The sequence below is a fragment of the Sinocyclocheilus anshuiensis genome, unplaced genomic scaffold, assembly GCF_001515605.1.
Source record: "Sinocyclocheilus anshuiensis isolate Anshui unplaced genomic scaffold, SAMN03320099.WGS_v1.1 scaffold928, whole genome shotgun sequence".
Classification (NCBI taxonomy): Eukaryota; Metazoa; Chordata; class Actinopteri; order Cypriniformes; family Cyprinidae; genus Sinocyclocheilus; species Sinocyclocheilus anshuiensis.
The window spans coordinates 2,534,907-2,551,227 of record NW_015552531.1 but is presented as its reverse complement, the minus strand read 5'-3'; the positions used below and the strand labels follow the sequence as shown (position 1 = coordinate 2,551,227).

At 35.5% G+C, this 16,321-nt stretch overlaps 2 protein-coding genes across 3 annotated transcripts in view; one reads left to right on the top strand and one right to left on the bottom strand.

Annotated features, from left to right (window-relative positions):
- The window catches only part of LOC107663702 (zinc finger C2HC domain-containing protein 1A), a 19,710-nt gene extending 12,903 nt beyond the window's left edge, over positions 1-6,807 (bottom strand). The window contains exons 1-6 of the mRNA XM_016454003.1: positions 6,722-6,807; positions 6,019-6,089; positions 5,626-5,742; positions 3,251-3,286; positions 1,991-2,132; positions 1,757-1,905 (exon numbers count right to left, since the gene is read on the bottom strand). Of these exons, the coding sequence (XP_016309489.1) occupies positions 1,757-1,905; positions 1,991-2,132; positions 3,251-3,286; positions 5,626-5,742; positions 6,019-6,089; positions 6,722-6,737 (531 nt within the window). The 5' untranslated portion in view covers positions 6,738-6,807. The remainder of the gene's footprint in view (positions 1-1,756; positions 1,906-1,990; positions 2,133-3,250; positions 3,287-5,625; positions 5,743-6,018; positions 6,090-6,721) is intronic.
- Positions 6,808-10,783: 3,976 nt separating this feature from the next.
- On the top strand, positions 10,784-15,861 carry LOC107663622 (cAMP-dependent protein kinase inhibitor alpha-like). Of its 2 annotated transcripts, XR_001631360.1 has the most exons (4): positions 10,784-11,036; positions 12,102-12,216; positions 14,392-14,569; positions 14,952-15,861. XR_001631360.1 is itself a non-coding variant. In XM_016453853.1 (3 exons), the coding sequence occupies exons 2-3, from the start codon at positions 14,419-14,421 to the stop codon at positions 15,032-15,034; spliced, it is 234 nt and encodes a 77-aa protein (XP_016309339.1). In that variant the 5' UTR covers positions 10,784-11,036; positions 14,392-14,418; the 3' UTR covers positions 15,035-15,861. The 2 variants fall into 2 exon arrangements, 1 of the variants encoding a protein (XP_016309339.1); XM_016453853.1 differs by lacking the exon at positions 12,102-12,216.
- Positions 15,862-16,321: the final 460 nt, after the last annotated feature.

Below are 16,321 nucleotides of genomic sequence, written 5' to 3'. Positions count from 1 at the left end.
TTTTTTTTTTTTTACCAAACTTTGTATAAAGATAATTCTCAACTATGTTATAACAGAATGATTTGATATACCATTTTTCTTCATGCAAAATGTGTGTAAAATGGCCACAAACCGGTTTTCTCATTATATATAGTGTATCTATAAACTAAATGTAATTTGCATATTAATGGGGGCAACGTGGGCAACGTAATGAAAAAAAGAAGTGTAATATTGAGAGTAATAATTTACAAGATTTTCATTAATATTTCAAATATATATAATTTCTTTCCCTATTAATTTGTTGTGTCTCCCAAAATGCGTAATAAACATGCTTTTAGTCCCGGTGTCCTCATATGAGGACATGTATGAAATCAACATCCTGTTTCATAACGAAGTTATATTTTGATTTGAAACCCCATAACATTTTCCTAAGATGTTGATTTATGACACACAGTTTAAAAATGTGTCCGATTTAAATGACAATTACAAAATATTATCATATTTCCATAAGAGTGTCACTAAATTAATATCAGACATTTTTGAAGACCAAGGAGAGGGGGTGGTCATGGTGAAACATCCAAACATTTAGTATCTCTGAAAAGTCCTGAATATGCTCTGTATAGGACATCCAGACTGTGGCATGTATAGTCTCAGAGAAATTCACTAAAATATAATGTCCTCATATGAGGATGCAGGGTCTCAGGAGGTTAATGCTCACCCTATGTTGGGGAAAAATAGGAAAGATAATACTTTTCTTAAAAGAAACAGGATTCCCTGAATTATCGTCATTGACATTGTTATCGTAATAAATACCAGAAATATCGTGATATATTTTTAAGCCCATATCGCCCATCCCTAGGGTGTACTCACTTCTGTGAGATACTGTATATATATATGGCGAGTCTAGGAAGGCGACCTTGTCAGCGTTTCTGATCTCCGTCAAATTCACACAAAGGTGGCGCTCCAGCACCAACAAATTGGCCATGGCCTTGCTGAACACGCCCACTCTTCAGCATCCAAAGCCGTTAATGACATGGAGTCATCCAAGGCAGGGGAGCTGATCTTCACGTGTGAAGCACACTGGCGAATCAAGGCATTGGGAGGGAGAGTGAAGCACGTGAGAGCTGCGCCGGCATGAGTTCACTCGTGCTAGGTGTTTAAATCCTGCTTCTCCACTGTTTCTTTCTCCTAGGGGAGAGAGGAAATGGGAGAGCAGAGCGAAGGCGATCTGCGAGCAGAGAAAGGCCAGACTCAAGTTCTCTCAGAGAGAGCATGCCGTCTCAGTGAGCGCAGCCTCTGTATGGGTGCTGCCCAGACAGGTAACGCACTCACTGTGCCTGTCTGCATCGTGCAGAAAGAGGTCAGCTCCTCCCTTTTTGGCGGGTTGAAGCACCATTGGTTCGTGCAGCTACACGAACGTGAACAAATCACGCCTCATTATTAGAGTAAACAGTAGTTTCCCCATAAGCGTGTCAACGCAACGGGAGAGACCGATTGAACGGGAACCATATCTACCCATGACTTGAGTAATAAGCTGAAGTAATCAAAATATCTGAATTGCACATATGAAGAAACAGTTACATTAGAGAAAATAATGCAATGAATCATGTTATTTTTGTCCCTTAAAATTTAAAAATGTATTCATATTAACTATATAATACTGATAATTCCGTTTATGTCTATCCATCACATTAAAATGGTATATGGATCTAAGTTACAAAAAAAAAAAAAAAAACACCTCCTGGCTGATCCCAAGTAATCTTCATTGAAGCCTCACCTGAGTCTTGGCTGGCGGTTTGGCTTTATCACTCCCAGGAAACTTGCCCTTGTTGGAGATTCTGGATGCTTGCTCTTTACAGAACTTGATATGGCGATCTGCTGCATTCTCACTGAAGCGTCGCTGGCAATAGGGACACTGGATATAATCTGGAAAAGTCAATCGCTGTTACTGTATTTACCGATCTTACTGTAACTATTCCAAGTGTCAATAAACTTTTTTTTTTTTTTTTACCTGGATCATAGGATGGAGGAGGGGGTGGAGGAAGGGGTCCACCATCTTTCATGACTTGATTTAAACCTTTAGCAGCACGAATGGTCGCAATGAATTCTTCATGCTTTCGGCGCCAATTGGACTGTTTCTTCGGTGGTTCAGGCTGTTTAAAATAAACGTTTAGTTTAAAATCAGGCAAACAAGTGCAATTTTAATTAAATCAAACAGGAATACAGGATAATATAAATTTCCTAAATCACCTACTACATAACCTTCAAAGGGGGAATAAGATGACTTAATTATTTAAAATGTAGGAATGTACCATTATTAAAATTCTGATAATTATCATGTTATAACCAAAAATGATAAATGGACAATATTAAAATTCTATCTAGTAAAAACTAAAATAAATCATATTAAAGACTACAAGTGAATTTAGGCACCACAATATTATAATGCACAGTATGAAAAATTGATTTACATTTTGTGATTGTGTTATTATTATTAATAGTGTTTTAAGTGTTAAAAATGTTGAATATTATTATAATCTAATTTAACTAAAATGCTTTCTAAAACATTTTCTAAAAATCTTGATGTACAACATCTACCAGCATTTTTTCCGATCAACAACTGTTGATTCTACCAAAAAAAAAAAAAAAAGAACATGCAGTTCTTGATGCATCTGGAATTACACAGTTAATCATGTTTAATTTTAATCTATTATTACTCCCATTTTCTGGTGATATAAAAGTTTGAAAACAAATTTTACCATAATTACAGCAGAAATACTAGAGGAAATATCTTGAATATTGCATTAGATAACAGTTGAGAATCACTGTTTTAACAACAATAGCTGTGTTTTGTTTGTCAGGACAGGTAGATAAACATAGTTTACTGATCCCAGTAGGTAAACTTGAGACAAACATCTTGAAATATAAATAAATAAATAAAAATAAAAATCAAGATTACTCCCTCAGGCCCATAGCTCTTATTTGAGGATAAGAAAGACTGACAGAAGTACAGATTTTCATTATGGCCCATTACTTTCCTGATCTAATATTCTTGGAGACTTCATGCATGCATCATAATGCTCTCATCTTACAGAAATTGCTAAATTTAAGGTGGGTTTCCTTGGTGGACTTGTAACTCTTTTTTCATTCAAGTTTTTTTCCAAAGTAAGCAAATATTAAACACTGAAGCCTTAAAAAATTATAAGTGACAAGATGACACACAATTCAGTGATGAGGAAAAAAAAAGAACAAAATCAAACATTCAACTTACTTTATCAGACTTAGAGCTGCTGGAAGAACTTTGCAACTGAAACATAACCAAAAGGTTTTTTTTTTAGAATAGTTCAGGACACTGGGGTAAGATGAGGGGACACTGAGGGTAGCCATGAAATATAACAGCCCTGAATAGTGGGCTCTGTTTGTGACTGAGGTCTTTTTCACATCTGGTATGCTTACTTGAGGCCAAACCAGAGTTTGGCTATTCTGAATAAAAACATGCCAACTGGTTGGTTGACACTGCCTCACCAAAGATATATATTTTGAAGTTTCAAACAAGTTGTCTGGTGTATTCAGAAAGTTGAGAAACTACTGTCATGTTCACACTGCCCCAAAAAACTTGAGGTTGTGAGGGAAGCCAAGCATGATATTCCTTTAGACTAACTGATAAAGAATGGCGCGAACAAGGGAAAGGTCATGGGCTTGGTTTCCCAGGAACACGCATGCAGTCAAAAATAAGCAACAAGGAATGTGCACACAAAAAGTAAATAATAATACAATAAAGGAGTAATTCATGGAGAACAAGAGAGTTGAACATTGAGGTTTAAGGTCATGGTCAGAATTGTGACAAAATCAACAAATGTAAATGTAAAAAAAATTTTTTTATAATAATTATATATATATATATATATATAAAATTACTGGAATTCATTTTGGATAATAGCATCCTATTTAACACAGTTCAACACAGTTTGGTAGACATCGCCCAACCCTAGAACACACTAATAACTGTGACTCATATTATTTTTGTGTTGCTGTCTGCTCTAGCTCCTTCCCTCCCTGTACAATAAATCCATGTGAATATCTGTCTCTGCTAAATTTTTTTATGTAACATTACAATCGATATTGATGTCCTTTAGCACAGTATTCTGAATGGTGATAATAATGGGGTGCTATTGATAGCCTACTAGCAATTGAATACTCAACTAGGTTAATAAAGACAAAACTATAGCGTATTTACAGATGAAACTGACCTGCACTTGAAGCCCTGAACAGGTCAGTGATGTTGCTACATTTCACTGCTTCTTCTGGCCGCTTTCTCTCTTTCATCGAGTCCCGCGCATCAGTTCTGTTCGGAACTGTTTGACGGAAGCGCGGAACACACGTGAGCTGATTATAGTGCAGCGCTGTCAGTCAAGACTAACCGATTTATGATTTATTATCGAATGACAAAAACGGAAATGATCACTTTGGTACATTGATGGCCCGATGGCCAGTCCGGGCCTGCTAACAGGTGGAGTTCAATTAGTTGATGATTCTGCTGATGATTGCACTATCCTGATTGGCCCACTAGAGGAAATGTTTGGAGTTAAAAGGCAGAGCTGAGATGTCTGAAGGGTGGCGGCTTGGAGCAAAAGTCCCTTCTGCTGACTTCACGTGTGTTTGTGGTTAACTTGTTGTTGACAAAAGTGTGTTGCATGAGCTTTAATCCTCTTGTGGGAGGAATTATTTAACCCAAACATGTGAGTTATTTTTATTTTATTTTTTTGTTAAGACTGAAATTAATTTTGTCTCCTCTCTTTCTTTTTTTGTTTTTTCTTTTTTTTGTGGGAAGCTGTAGGGAAGTGGTTGCCATTTATTTTGACTACACTTTTTCTCCTGTTTAGGGAACGCGACGGTGTTAGTGTTTTTCTTTTATTTGTTAGATTAGGTAGGTTGCTTTTGGGAGTTAGTATGTTCTGTTTATTATGTTGGCCTTGACCCCTCCTGAAGTTCTGTTTGCTTCCTTGTGTTTAATAAATTATTCTGTTTTGCATCGATTATGGTGTTGTGTGTGTGTGTGTGTGTGTGTCAGTAGAAGGGGAAAGCTCCCTCCATTCCTCCACCACATTCTTTATTACTCCTTCCCATCCCTAGACTGGGGAGGTATGTAATAACAGATTAACGCTGAGGTTTTTATTCTGAGGATTCTGATGCAGAAAAAGTCAAATGCCTATTGGACGTTAGCATGTTGATGCAGCGTAAACCTTAGCCTTACAAAAATCTTTAATTTTTTTATTATTATTATTAGCTATACATAACTGGAAATTGTTAACGGTGTTGCTAGGCAATGAGGCTTAAAAGCCAGTAAAATGGATTCTTTGCCTTTATGCTCATGTTGCTCTGTTACTACTAAGATGAAGTTGGTGAACAACACTTTTGCCAATGTATGCTGTGACACTGCAGATGGATTTTATAGCAGCAGCACACGACACTGTTTCTGAATGTGCAGCAGTCTGAACAATAGACTGGATGTAATCACTCATGGTTCACTTCCCATCAACTGTGAACAGGAAGGGAACATATACTGTTCAAGGTAAACTAGATTCAGGACCAAACAAATAGTATAAAAGTGTCACTGTAATGTTTTAAGTGGGGTTGTTTCCTCACCTTTGGTTTTATGGGTTTGACTGTAGAAATGTCGGTCCCCTCTGCCCTTTGCCTGCAGGAGTCGAAAACCTTCCTTTTCTTTGCTGCTGTCTTCTGGCAGATTAGCACATGTTTCTTCTACAACAGGTAATAAGGAGGGCAGGTATCAAATAACTCTGACAACACTGCGTTGACTGAGTAATAATACCAGGTTTTGTGTTTACTGCAACTTGCTAGGCAACACATAATAATGCACATACTGTAACATAGTGAAAAATATTATTTATATAGTTATGTTTAATTTAGAATGTCACATTGGGATTTTAATTATGATGTTTGTGCACACATTTAAATGGCAAGACGATTCAAATCAACCTCCAGCTGTCAATTAATCATCCATTCAGAAATACTTACAAGAACCCTTGAAAAAAAGTTTCTTCCACATATTTTGCAGGGCAGCAGGTCTTCAGAAACAGGAGGAGATTCTGTATACAAAACACAAATAGTAACGGATCAACATGATAAAATTGATTAAAAAAAAAAAAAAACCATGATAAAATTGAGAGAGAAAAAAAGATAAAGATCAATAGTTCAGTCTATTTGGGTGTGCTGACCAGTTCACTCAGATAGTGGCTTTAGATTAGCTAAACAAATGAGAACAGATCAAGCAGAAGTATGTGAAAATAGGTCACTCCAGTCAGTCCATGCAAAACAACTGACTCAAGGCAGGAACCCAAGGATGTGAAGGATGGAGGGGAGAAAAATATTTTCTGAATAATACGCAAAGGATTTAACATTTCATTTCTTCCTTTTTTTTTTTTTTTAAACAGATCAGAACAAATCATTGAAATTTAGTGCAAGTTTGTTTTGCTGTAGCTCACTCCACATGAATCAAATATCACAACAAAAGCACTTCAACAATCTATCTATCCATCAATCTATCTCTGTGTGTCTGTATGAGCCGTCATTCTCTTCCATGGTGATAACCTCAAACAACAGCGACCGCATAAACCAAAGCTAGTTTCTCTTTTACAACCACGCGGATTGAGTTTTAAATGGTTAGATGCGTCATATTCAAATATTTACATAGGCATCTTTTGTTTATTTAAAGCCTTACCTTCTATTTCCTCCATATTTCTTGCCTGGTAAGACACTAGTGACGACGCTGTAGCAACTAGGCTTCCTTTAGGCAGCCGCTCCACATGCTAGTATCCTTATTTTTGATTGGCCTTTTCCCGTTTCCCTGCAGAAACAACAGCTGTGCAGTACCTAAAACTGGCCGCTAGGTGGGACGTGGGAGGCGACCACATACTTCGGATTGTGCGTTACGCTGATATTTGACTTTATTAAAAACAACTTATATACATATAGTTTTTTTTTTAATAACGTCAAATATCATTGGAAATTAGTGTATATATATACTGTCCGCAACCGTGCGTTCAGTTCCAGTTCAGCCCGCAGGAACCTTGAAGCAACTGTAGAGCCATTAAACAGTTGGAACGGAGGGACCCGCTTACAGACCAGCGACACCACTTATGCCTGCACCTGTCTGCCAGGTCAGTATGTCAGTATGTAACCAGTATGGTTATTTGTATGTCATTTTAAATGTAAAATTTGATTAAATTAATGAATTAAAATAATATATATTTTTATTAAGTATCAGTATCGCTTTTTATTTCTCCTCTTGCCTATTACTTGTTTCGCTTCTGTTTCAGTTTTTATAACCATTTCTTACTATGTGTAAGTAAGTTGTTTTTTAGCATGTGTGTTTGGCAATGTTATACAATTGATTGCTTCTGTTGTCCTCATTTGTAAGTCGCTTTGGATAAAAGTGTCTGATAAATGACTAAATAAAAAAAAAGCAAAAGAGGCCTCTAACACTAGCTTGCTCTATTCTTTTCGATTCTAGCTGTTTTCTTTTTATTTATTATATTATTAAAAAAAAAAACTTGCTACGTGTACTGCGTTAAGCTATAACTGAGACTTGTTAGAGCACTTGTATATCATTGCTCTTTTGTTGATTTTGATTGCTTCCATTTTCCTCATTTGTAAGTCGCTTTGGATAAAAGCATCTGCGAAAGGACTAAGTGTAAATGTAAATGTAACTTCGTAAATTAATTAAAATAAAATAAACTGAAATAAGTACATTGCATAAGTATTCATACCCTTAACTAAATATTAAGCTGAAGCACCTTTACAGCCTCAAGTGTTTTTTGTTTGATGTGACAAGCTTTGCTCATCAGCATTTGGCAATTATCTGCTATTCTTCTCCTCGCCTCTGTACCTCTCAAGCTCTGTCAGGTTGGATGGGGGCAGACGCACATTTTCAGGTTTCTCCAGAAAATAAGGGGTGTGTGATATGACGATTTTTGATCGTGGACGATAAAAATGTCTCCACGATCTGCTTTTGAAGAAATATAGTATCGTGCTACAGTGCATATTCTATCAGCTGCAGTTCTAGCGCCTCTATCTCAATATGCTGGGTATGCCACATGCAATCACTTTAATGTTAACTCAGCGGTAGAGTTACTATCACAGGACACTACTTATTCGCAGTCACAAATGTACATTATTTGCATCTGCTTTAAAGCCTTACTGGTTAAATGTTTCATTCGCTCGCTGGTCTGACGTGCGCCTTTTCTGAGCGCCGCACTAAAAAACCTGTCAAACAGCGCCTGATTACTGAAATATGTTATCTTTTGCGCTAATACTGACGAAACACACAAGGTTTACATGTAGACTCAGTTGGTTATGTCTAAAACGAAAGTAAACAGTTGAGAGAAAAACTGATGCTGCCTGTATATTAGATGCGTGCAGCTCTTAAAGGGACACTACTAAACATGCAGCCTTCTGTCATTAACCCCTTAACTGTCACCGTACCACCTGTGGGACGTTTGGCGCTCTTTTTTTTGTTGTCTTTTTTCTCTATCAAATCTTTTATCAATCATCATAAATCATATATCATTTGAAAGCTTAGAAGCCCAAGATTCATCCTGTGAAAACCATTTCGAAATCGGACATTGCGTTACCATGGAAATGGTACTTTAAAATCTTTTGGCGGTCTCCTCCCCCTTAGTGGGCAGTGTCAAGTGTCATATTACAAAATGAATTACGGTCTTTTAAAATCAAAACTTTTTATAATCTTGACAAAAAACATATCATTGGAAAGGTCTGAGTCTCAGGAGTCCATATTTGGTGGATATATATCTTATTTTGAGATAGAAGCAATATTGACAGAGAAATCTAGACATTTGTGACAGAAAAATGCATAAAAAAAATTAAATGGAGTTTGGATGGCACCCGGTGGCTGTTTGTGGTATAATGCCCTAAATAAAATCTCACAGGAACCTCAATTTTTTTCATATCAACTTCAAATTTGGAACATAACTTATTTAGACATAAGGCTATAATTTTATACCAATTTTAGAGTAAAACCTGATATGTAAAATATTTATTATATATAAAATAAAATAAAATTAATATAGTGCATTTTCTTTACAGTAAATTTAAACTACTATAACTTTTTGATATTAATATAGTAATAAAAATTCCACTTTTGCGATAATTTGCTGATTTTCTTCTTTAAAAAGAGACAAACCTTATGTCTGTATTCCAAAGTGTTAATAAATTACAACAATTTAAAGGGATAGATAGTTCACTCTAAAATTTAATTTCTGTTATTATTTACTCACTCACATGTTGTCCCAAACCTGTATTAATTTCTTTCTTGTGCTGAACAAAAAAGAAGATATTTTTTAAGAATGTGGATAACCAAACAGTTGCTGGTCCACATTAAATTTGAGTAGGAAAAAATACTATGGGACCAGTAACTGGTTTTCCACGTTATTCAAAATACCATCTATGTTCAGCAGAAGAAATAAACTCCTTCAGGTTTAAAACAACTTTTGAGTGAGTAAATGATGGTATAAAAATAAAACACTATGACAGAATTGACAGACAGATTACATAATTTTTATTTTTGGGTGAACTATTCCTTTAACAATAATAAAACAACAAAACGCAGAGAGAAAAATCACTCACTATTCTTGACTGAAGATCTTTAAAACAGTTGTATTAGGAATCAGTCTATATAGTGTTTTATTTTTATATTTGTTCATTCAATTTCTTGAATGCTTCTGCTAAGTACACCTATTGTACCTGAAAATAAAACACTGTTTGTTTTATTTGTATATTATGTGTAGTTGTAATGTGAATCTTTGTTCTTATTTTTTAATAACAAAGATAAATTAATGACAAAGATTATTATCTTCGCCCACTTTGGCATAAATATCTGCCTTTTTTGTTTTATTTTGTTACCTTGAAAGGCTTTGTCTTTATAATAGGGAAATTATAAAATATAATAGGGAAACTTGCAAAAACAAATCATATCACGATTTGTTTTTTTTTTCTTTTAAAATTTTTTTTTTCCTGAATCCGTCCGCCAGCACGTTTTTCATTAGGCCTATTTACTTTTCTTGTTATTAAATTTACTGACACATTTACAGACCCAAAGTCTCTATTTGCAAAACCAAAATAAAGGAATATTGTCTATTGCAGATGCCATATTGCACCATATTCTTCTGTTTAAAGGATCCTGTTCACACGGCCCCGGCAAGCAACAAACAACATGTTTTGGACGAAATGTCAAACTATAGAGCCCTTGTTAAAAATATATGGGTTGCTGTATGCTGCCAGCACATCTGCCATGTGGTGGGAAATGCATTTCAAAGCAACAGCTGCATTGTCTGGAATTTACTCAATGAAAACATATGGACAGCAATGTTTTATTTGAAATGGCACATATGTCCTATTGTGTATCAATGAGAAACCAATGTTTTAGGCGAACGAATCGTTCTCTTTCACTTGCATACATACAATGAATCATTTTTTCTTTCAATCTTGAGAGACTTTTTTTTCGCACCAAATGAAACTAGTCAACTCATTCTCATCACATCAGTGAATCAGTCAGTCAGTTTCAACATGAGAGAAAGTGGGTGGGAAAACAATACAATGTGTAAAAATCATAATGACCGATGACCTTCAACATTTGAACTGTCTTTTAATTAAAAGAATCATATGAGCGAACTAGTCATAACAAAAACGACTCACTGTCGCCACCTTCTGGCGGACGTTGAAACACAAAACAAAAAGAGTCCCTGAACGAATCAGTGAACTGGTTCAAAAGACTCGAGTCACTGAGATGAACCAAACGCCTCAGCGCTACCGAGCATAAGCAGATAGAATGGTTTTGGATAATCCTCGTTTATCATCAGCACTCAGCAACGCGCATACGTCATCCCTCTCTTCTCTTGCAGACTCATGGACTGAACCAGCAGCAGCACTGACAGCTCCGTCGCATCCTACTGAAGCATTAACTGGAGCGACAAAGCGGCACAACCTTGACAATTAGGAAAACGTCCAGCCTAAAACAGGTACGATTTGCGAATTCGCTCGGCCTCTGAGTCGTTTTATATGATTGAGTCGCTCGCGCGCCTGTTTCATTAGCATCTGTGTATAGCCTGTCAGATTTATATAACCCATTGCACTCATATAAGCCCAAACGCCGTATACTGTGCTGTAAATGAAAGAATTGCTCCGCTGGGATTTGCACTTGTAGCTGTCATATCTGGATATGTCATGTTGGATACAAGGCTATGTTTTGATATGATATTATTACCGAGTACACGTGACATGTCAAGGACGAGAGCGAGCAGCCAGTATCTTGCAACAAAAAGATTTAGATATTTTTTTGTATTTTTGAAATTTGTACGTCTTAATAAATAATGCATTTTACGCTGTAATTGTTCACAAATCTGTCAAATTGTCAGGATTGTTTGTTCATTTAAACAAAGGCAAAGGGGGCGAGCTATAATGTCACAACGATATTGTTTCAGTAGTTAATAAGGTGATTTATATTCTGAGTTTGGGGCAATGAAGTGTTTAATTATGAATGAAGCAAATCTTAGATTATCTCACTATTATTATGATCCAAATTGCAACTAACATTAGAGCTTTTGTAGAACATTCTCCATGATGATATGTCAGAGATCAAAAGTGTACTGCCAAAAAAAAAATATTACTAGATTATATTAAAAATAATATTACTAGATAACTAGAATGACTATTTCATTTGACTTCTGTTTATTAGTATTGAAATGATGATATTGTATTATCACTCACTTCCCCTGGAACCACCAGTTCTCAGATCATACCTCAATACTACATATAGATTAAAATTAGTAAACTGGAATATAAATGTATATCTTATCATCACATATTTATGAAACCATTTATAATTGTAGGTACAATCAAAACTGATGTTCATTCTGAATAATAGACCTATATATTGAATACAAATTTTTTTTGTCTTTTTTTTTTTTTGAATATGAGTTACTGACACCCATATTGAGTGAGAAAATGGATGAAGAAGCAGGTTGCACCTACACAATTTAATATATATATACAATTTATTATAAATAAACTTTTATTTTTCTAAGTTGCAGCCTGTTCTGTCCCAGGACTCGGACATCAGTGGTGTACACATGATGCAAGAAAAGAGGCACACCCATCTCTGCACTCTTTCTACAGCAGTCTTATCTTGTTCTCTGTTATGTAAAATGTGACCCTGCTGAGCCTCTATTGTTGAATTTTTAGTTTGTTAGGGCTGTTTTGTCCAAACTGTTGCGCATGTAATCTCTGTGGGTGTGTTGGTGGATTCCACAGAGGTCTACCTAGACATAGGCAGGTTTAGCGTGTGTGTGACAACTCTTCTGCACAGTTGTTACTGTTGCCTTGAGGAACTGCTCACTCAAGTCCTTATTGATTTTTTGGACTTGGACTTGAACTCCTTTGCCAAGTGGGCTTTAGATTATGTCTCTTTCCCATGTATAAATGGAAAAGGCAATTCATTTAGTGTTTATCGCCAGCGGCCTTTCAATAGAATGTGATATTATGGTATATCAAGTACAGTGGTAAATAAAAGTTTCAGAAATTTCTGTATATCTGCATAAATTTGACCTGCACGTGGATCACATGCTCATGTATGTCATATAACTACATAAAGAGAGTACATTAAAACAAATAATACTCATTTCCTTTTTTTTTTTTTACTTATTTATTAACCAAAATGAAAATAATTGAGTATGTGTGAATAATATTGTGAACAGCTCTTTAAAGATGACCCTTATGGGTGTTTCACCACACAATGGCACCATTTTGAAGGCAACAGCTGAGAATGACTGTGCTGCTGAGATGATAACATTGGCTAAATATAACTCTGAGCTCAGGGAAGACCGTCCTTACATCTCATGAGTGATATTTAGCAAAATATTTAACAAAATTCTAGTTAATCTTACTGCAGAGTTGTGCCACATCTGTTTTGATGATCTGATCAGGGATCAGTTTATTACAAATGTTTTATGGGAGCGAGAGATATATATATATATATATATACTTTTTTTTTTCACACAACATAAAAAAATAATCTCCAATAAGAAGCAAATCCAGAAGGACAATTTAGAAATGCATGAGATGAGATCACAAATGTGGCACAGAATAAACAGTCCCTTATCCAAGCTTATCTTCTTATCTAGGCCATGCAGATTATGGCTGCTTATATAATCTTTACATTGTTACTTGCTTGGGATTCCTATTGGTTAGAACAGTCTTTGTTCAAATGTTGATCAGTAATGGAATCATTTTGAAAATGTTTGAAATTTATGAATCTAAAAAGTTACACTACTGTTCTAAAATTTGGGATCAGTAAGATTGAACATTTCAGTTAGAAGTCTCATACTTACCAAGGCTGCATTTGTTTGATTAAAAATACAGTAAAAACAGTAATATTGTGAAATATTATTATAATTTAAAATTTTAAGTATTTTATTCCTGTGATGGCAAAGCTGTATTTTCAGCAGCCATTACTCTTCAGTGTCACAGTCCTACAAAAAACATTTTAATATGCTGATTTGGAGAATAGGAAACATTTCTCATTATTATCAATGTTGAAAACAGTTATAATATTTTTGTAATACATTTTTCAAAGATTCTTTGATGAATAAAAAGTTCAAAAGAACATAATTCATTTGACATCTCAATCTTTTGTTACATTATAAATGTCTTTACTGTCATTTTTGATAAAATTAATCAAGTTTTGTTGAATAAAATGATAATTTCTTAAAAAAAAAAAAAAACTGACCCCATACTTTTGAACAGTAGTTTGTTTACACTCCACGTGTATAATTTCTAGCTTGTTGCATACTTTTAAGAAATGTAGGTTAAGAAAAAAATTTAACATTGAATGAAAACATATAATAATGTAAATATAAATTATTACAAATATTACCATTATTATATATAAAATATAAAAAGATTACAAATATTATAATTATTAGATATTATTATAATATTTTAAATAGTGTCCATATAAAATATAAAAATGCATTGCTAAAAATAAAAATGGATCATTGGATCAGGAAATGCTAAAATGGAAATGCTATCTTGACTGACTATCATAAAAATATATTATTAATAAATTTAAAATGTTTTTGAGAACCATTGGTCCAATGTATAGCAGTAAGCAAATAAATATTTTAATAATTACGTTGTAATTAAAATTACATTTTAATGCAGCACTGAGTGATGTTTGTGTTCTTTCTGCTTAGATTCCATTTAGTAGGTATAAAGTGAGCTTATATTCTTAAAGTCACATGAGTTTTTTATGTTTAATGACTTGCAAAGCAACTGCATATCACAGCGGGTCTAAAAAAACATCTCTCTCTGTCACAGGCACTGCTATGTTGAAACGCGTTAGATATGACTGATGTCGAGGTGACATATGAAGACTTCATCGCCTCTGGAAGAACTGGCAGACGCAATGCTGTACACGACATCCTGGGAACCTCCTTCGGCCTGGACACTAGCGGACTCTCCCAAACTCTGTCTGAGCTTAATATCAGCAAAGAAGGTGAGTAAAGTGAGTGTTGCTTCTTCAGAAAGAACATGGAGTGTCATCAAAATACTGCAGTAATGTAATATGGCACTGAGAGGCAGGCTAGCCATGAATAATGTATCAGACAAGCCTGCTTTGGGCAAACTAGAGAGTTTAGACGGCATGTTAGTGGCTTCCCGCACCAGTTTTTAGCTCAAGACAAACACGGATGTGCTTTATCAAATATCGGCCTGTTAGCTAAGGGCATCCCTGTGAAAAAGCATTGCAGCGATTGCTAAACAGCCTACCGTGCTGAAGGTCTTCGAGTATTTATTCTTAGCTCTTTTTCATTAAAACCATCTGTCTCTTGTTTATGTTTTTGCTTTCACGAACAAAACTCTATATTTTTCACTTTCAGAGGCAGGGAATGATAAAGCGAAAAGCCAGAGCTTGGCAAACTCCGAACCGAAGCAGGAAGAAGGCAAAGGGGAAGGTACATAAAAGACTTCAGTGACAGAATCAGGAAATACCCCCTCTAGTGGCTGATTTTAAAACTGAGCTTGGAGGGGTTGACACTGAAAAAAGCGGAGCATCCCTCTCGCTTAAGGATCCGGATGGAGGAGACTTTGCTTTGAGGAAGTTACTGTGAAAGGCTGGGCCTTAAGAATCACAGCACTGCTGTTTTTCGACATGCTGCTTTAGCTGATGTAGGTATGATTTTTACTTAGAAATTCGCTCTAGTTGTTTGGTACTTAGAGCAACTGGTGGGAATTTGGGTCAGAAGTAATGACATTAGAATGGCGAAGATGCTCCTTGGAGATCTCATGGATCTTATTTGGAACGACACCCACTGAACTCATGATTTCGGATTCACCAATTAACTGCCAGAGTAGCACAGCTAATACACACTCAATATACAGTCATTTTATTGGTGTAGTGTTGTAATAGTAATATCAGATTTTGATATTAAATTGTGCTGTCTTTGATATCACGTTGATATTCACATAATATAAGTGCTGCACTTTTGTTAAACACTCACTGAATTCAGATAAAACTGTCTATGATGGTCTTGCATGGCACTGCCCCTGATAGAATACCTGTGTGTAACTGTTCACATCCCACAAAGTACTAATCATTTGTGATCCGAACATTTGCAGTGTGTGGTGATGCTAATTCCTTGACTGTTTTATGTTGAAAATTCTTCTTGTATTATGAAATCTAGCGTGATTTGAAGTCTCACTGACACTGCCTATTAACCCTTTTGAAAATCTGTTCAATAGAGCTTGCCTTACCAAACCTCTGCCCATATTTTGTCTTCCAGTCATTAGCTCTATTGTTTTATCCAGCTTTATTTACTCAGTGCAACTTCTAACATCCAAGTGAAAGATATAACATCAATATGTCAGGAAAAAAAACTGAATCACTTAGGCCATGTCCACACGTACACGGGTATTTTTAAAAACAGAGTTTTTCCTTCTTCTGTTTTTAAAAAAATCTGTCCACATGAAAATGCATACGCATGCTATGACGCACTGTCAAGAGCATGCTTAACCAACAGGTGGCGATATAATCTCAACCGTAAAACCATGTTGGCCAATCAGAAGCCTGAAAAAGTTTCCAGTAGGCGGAGATAACAGCACAGGCTCTGACGTCACAAGCCAAAAGCTTATATACGATATACGATATAGCACGATAACACTGCAACTGGAGTTTTTGAAAATCTTCACCCTGGCAGGCGTTTTCAAAAATATTCGGTTTCAGTGAACAGGGGCCTCATTTATAAAATGT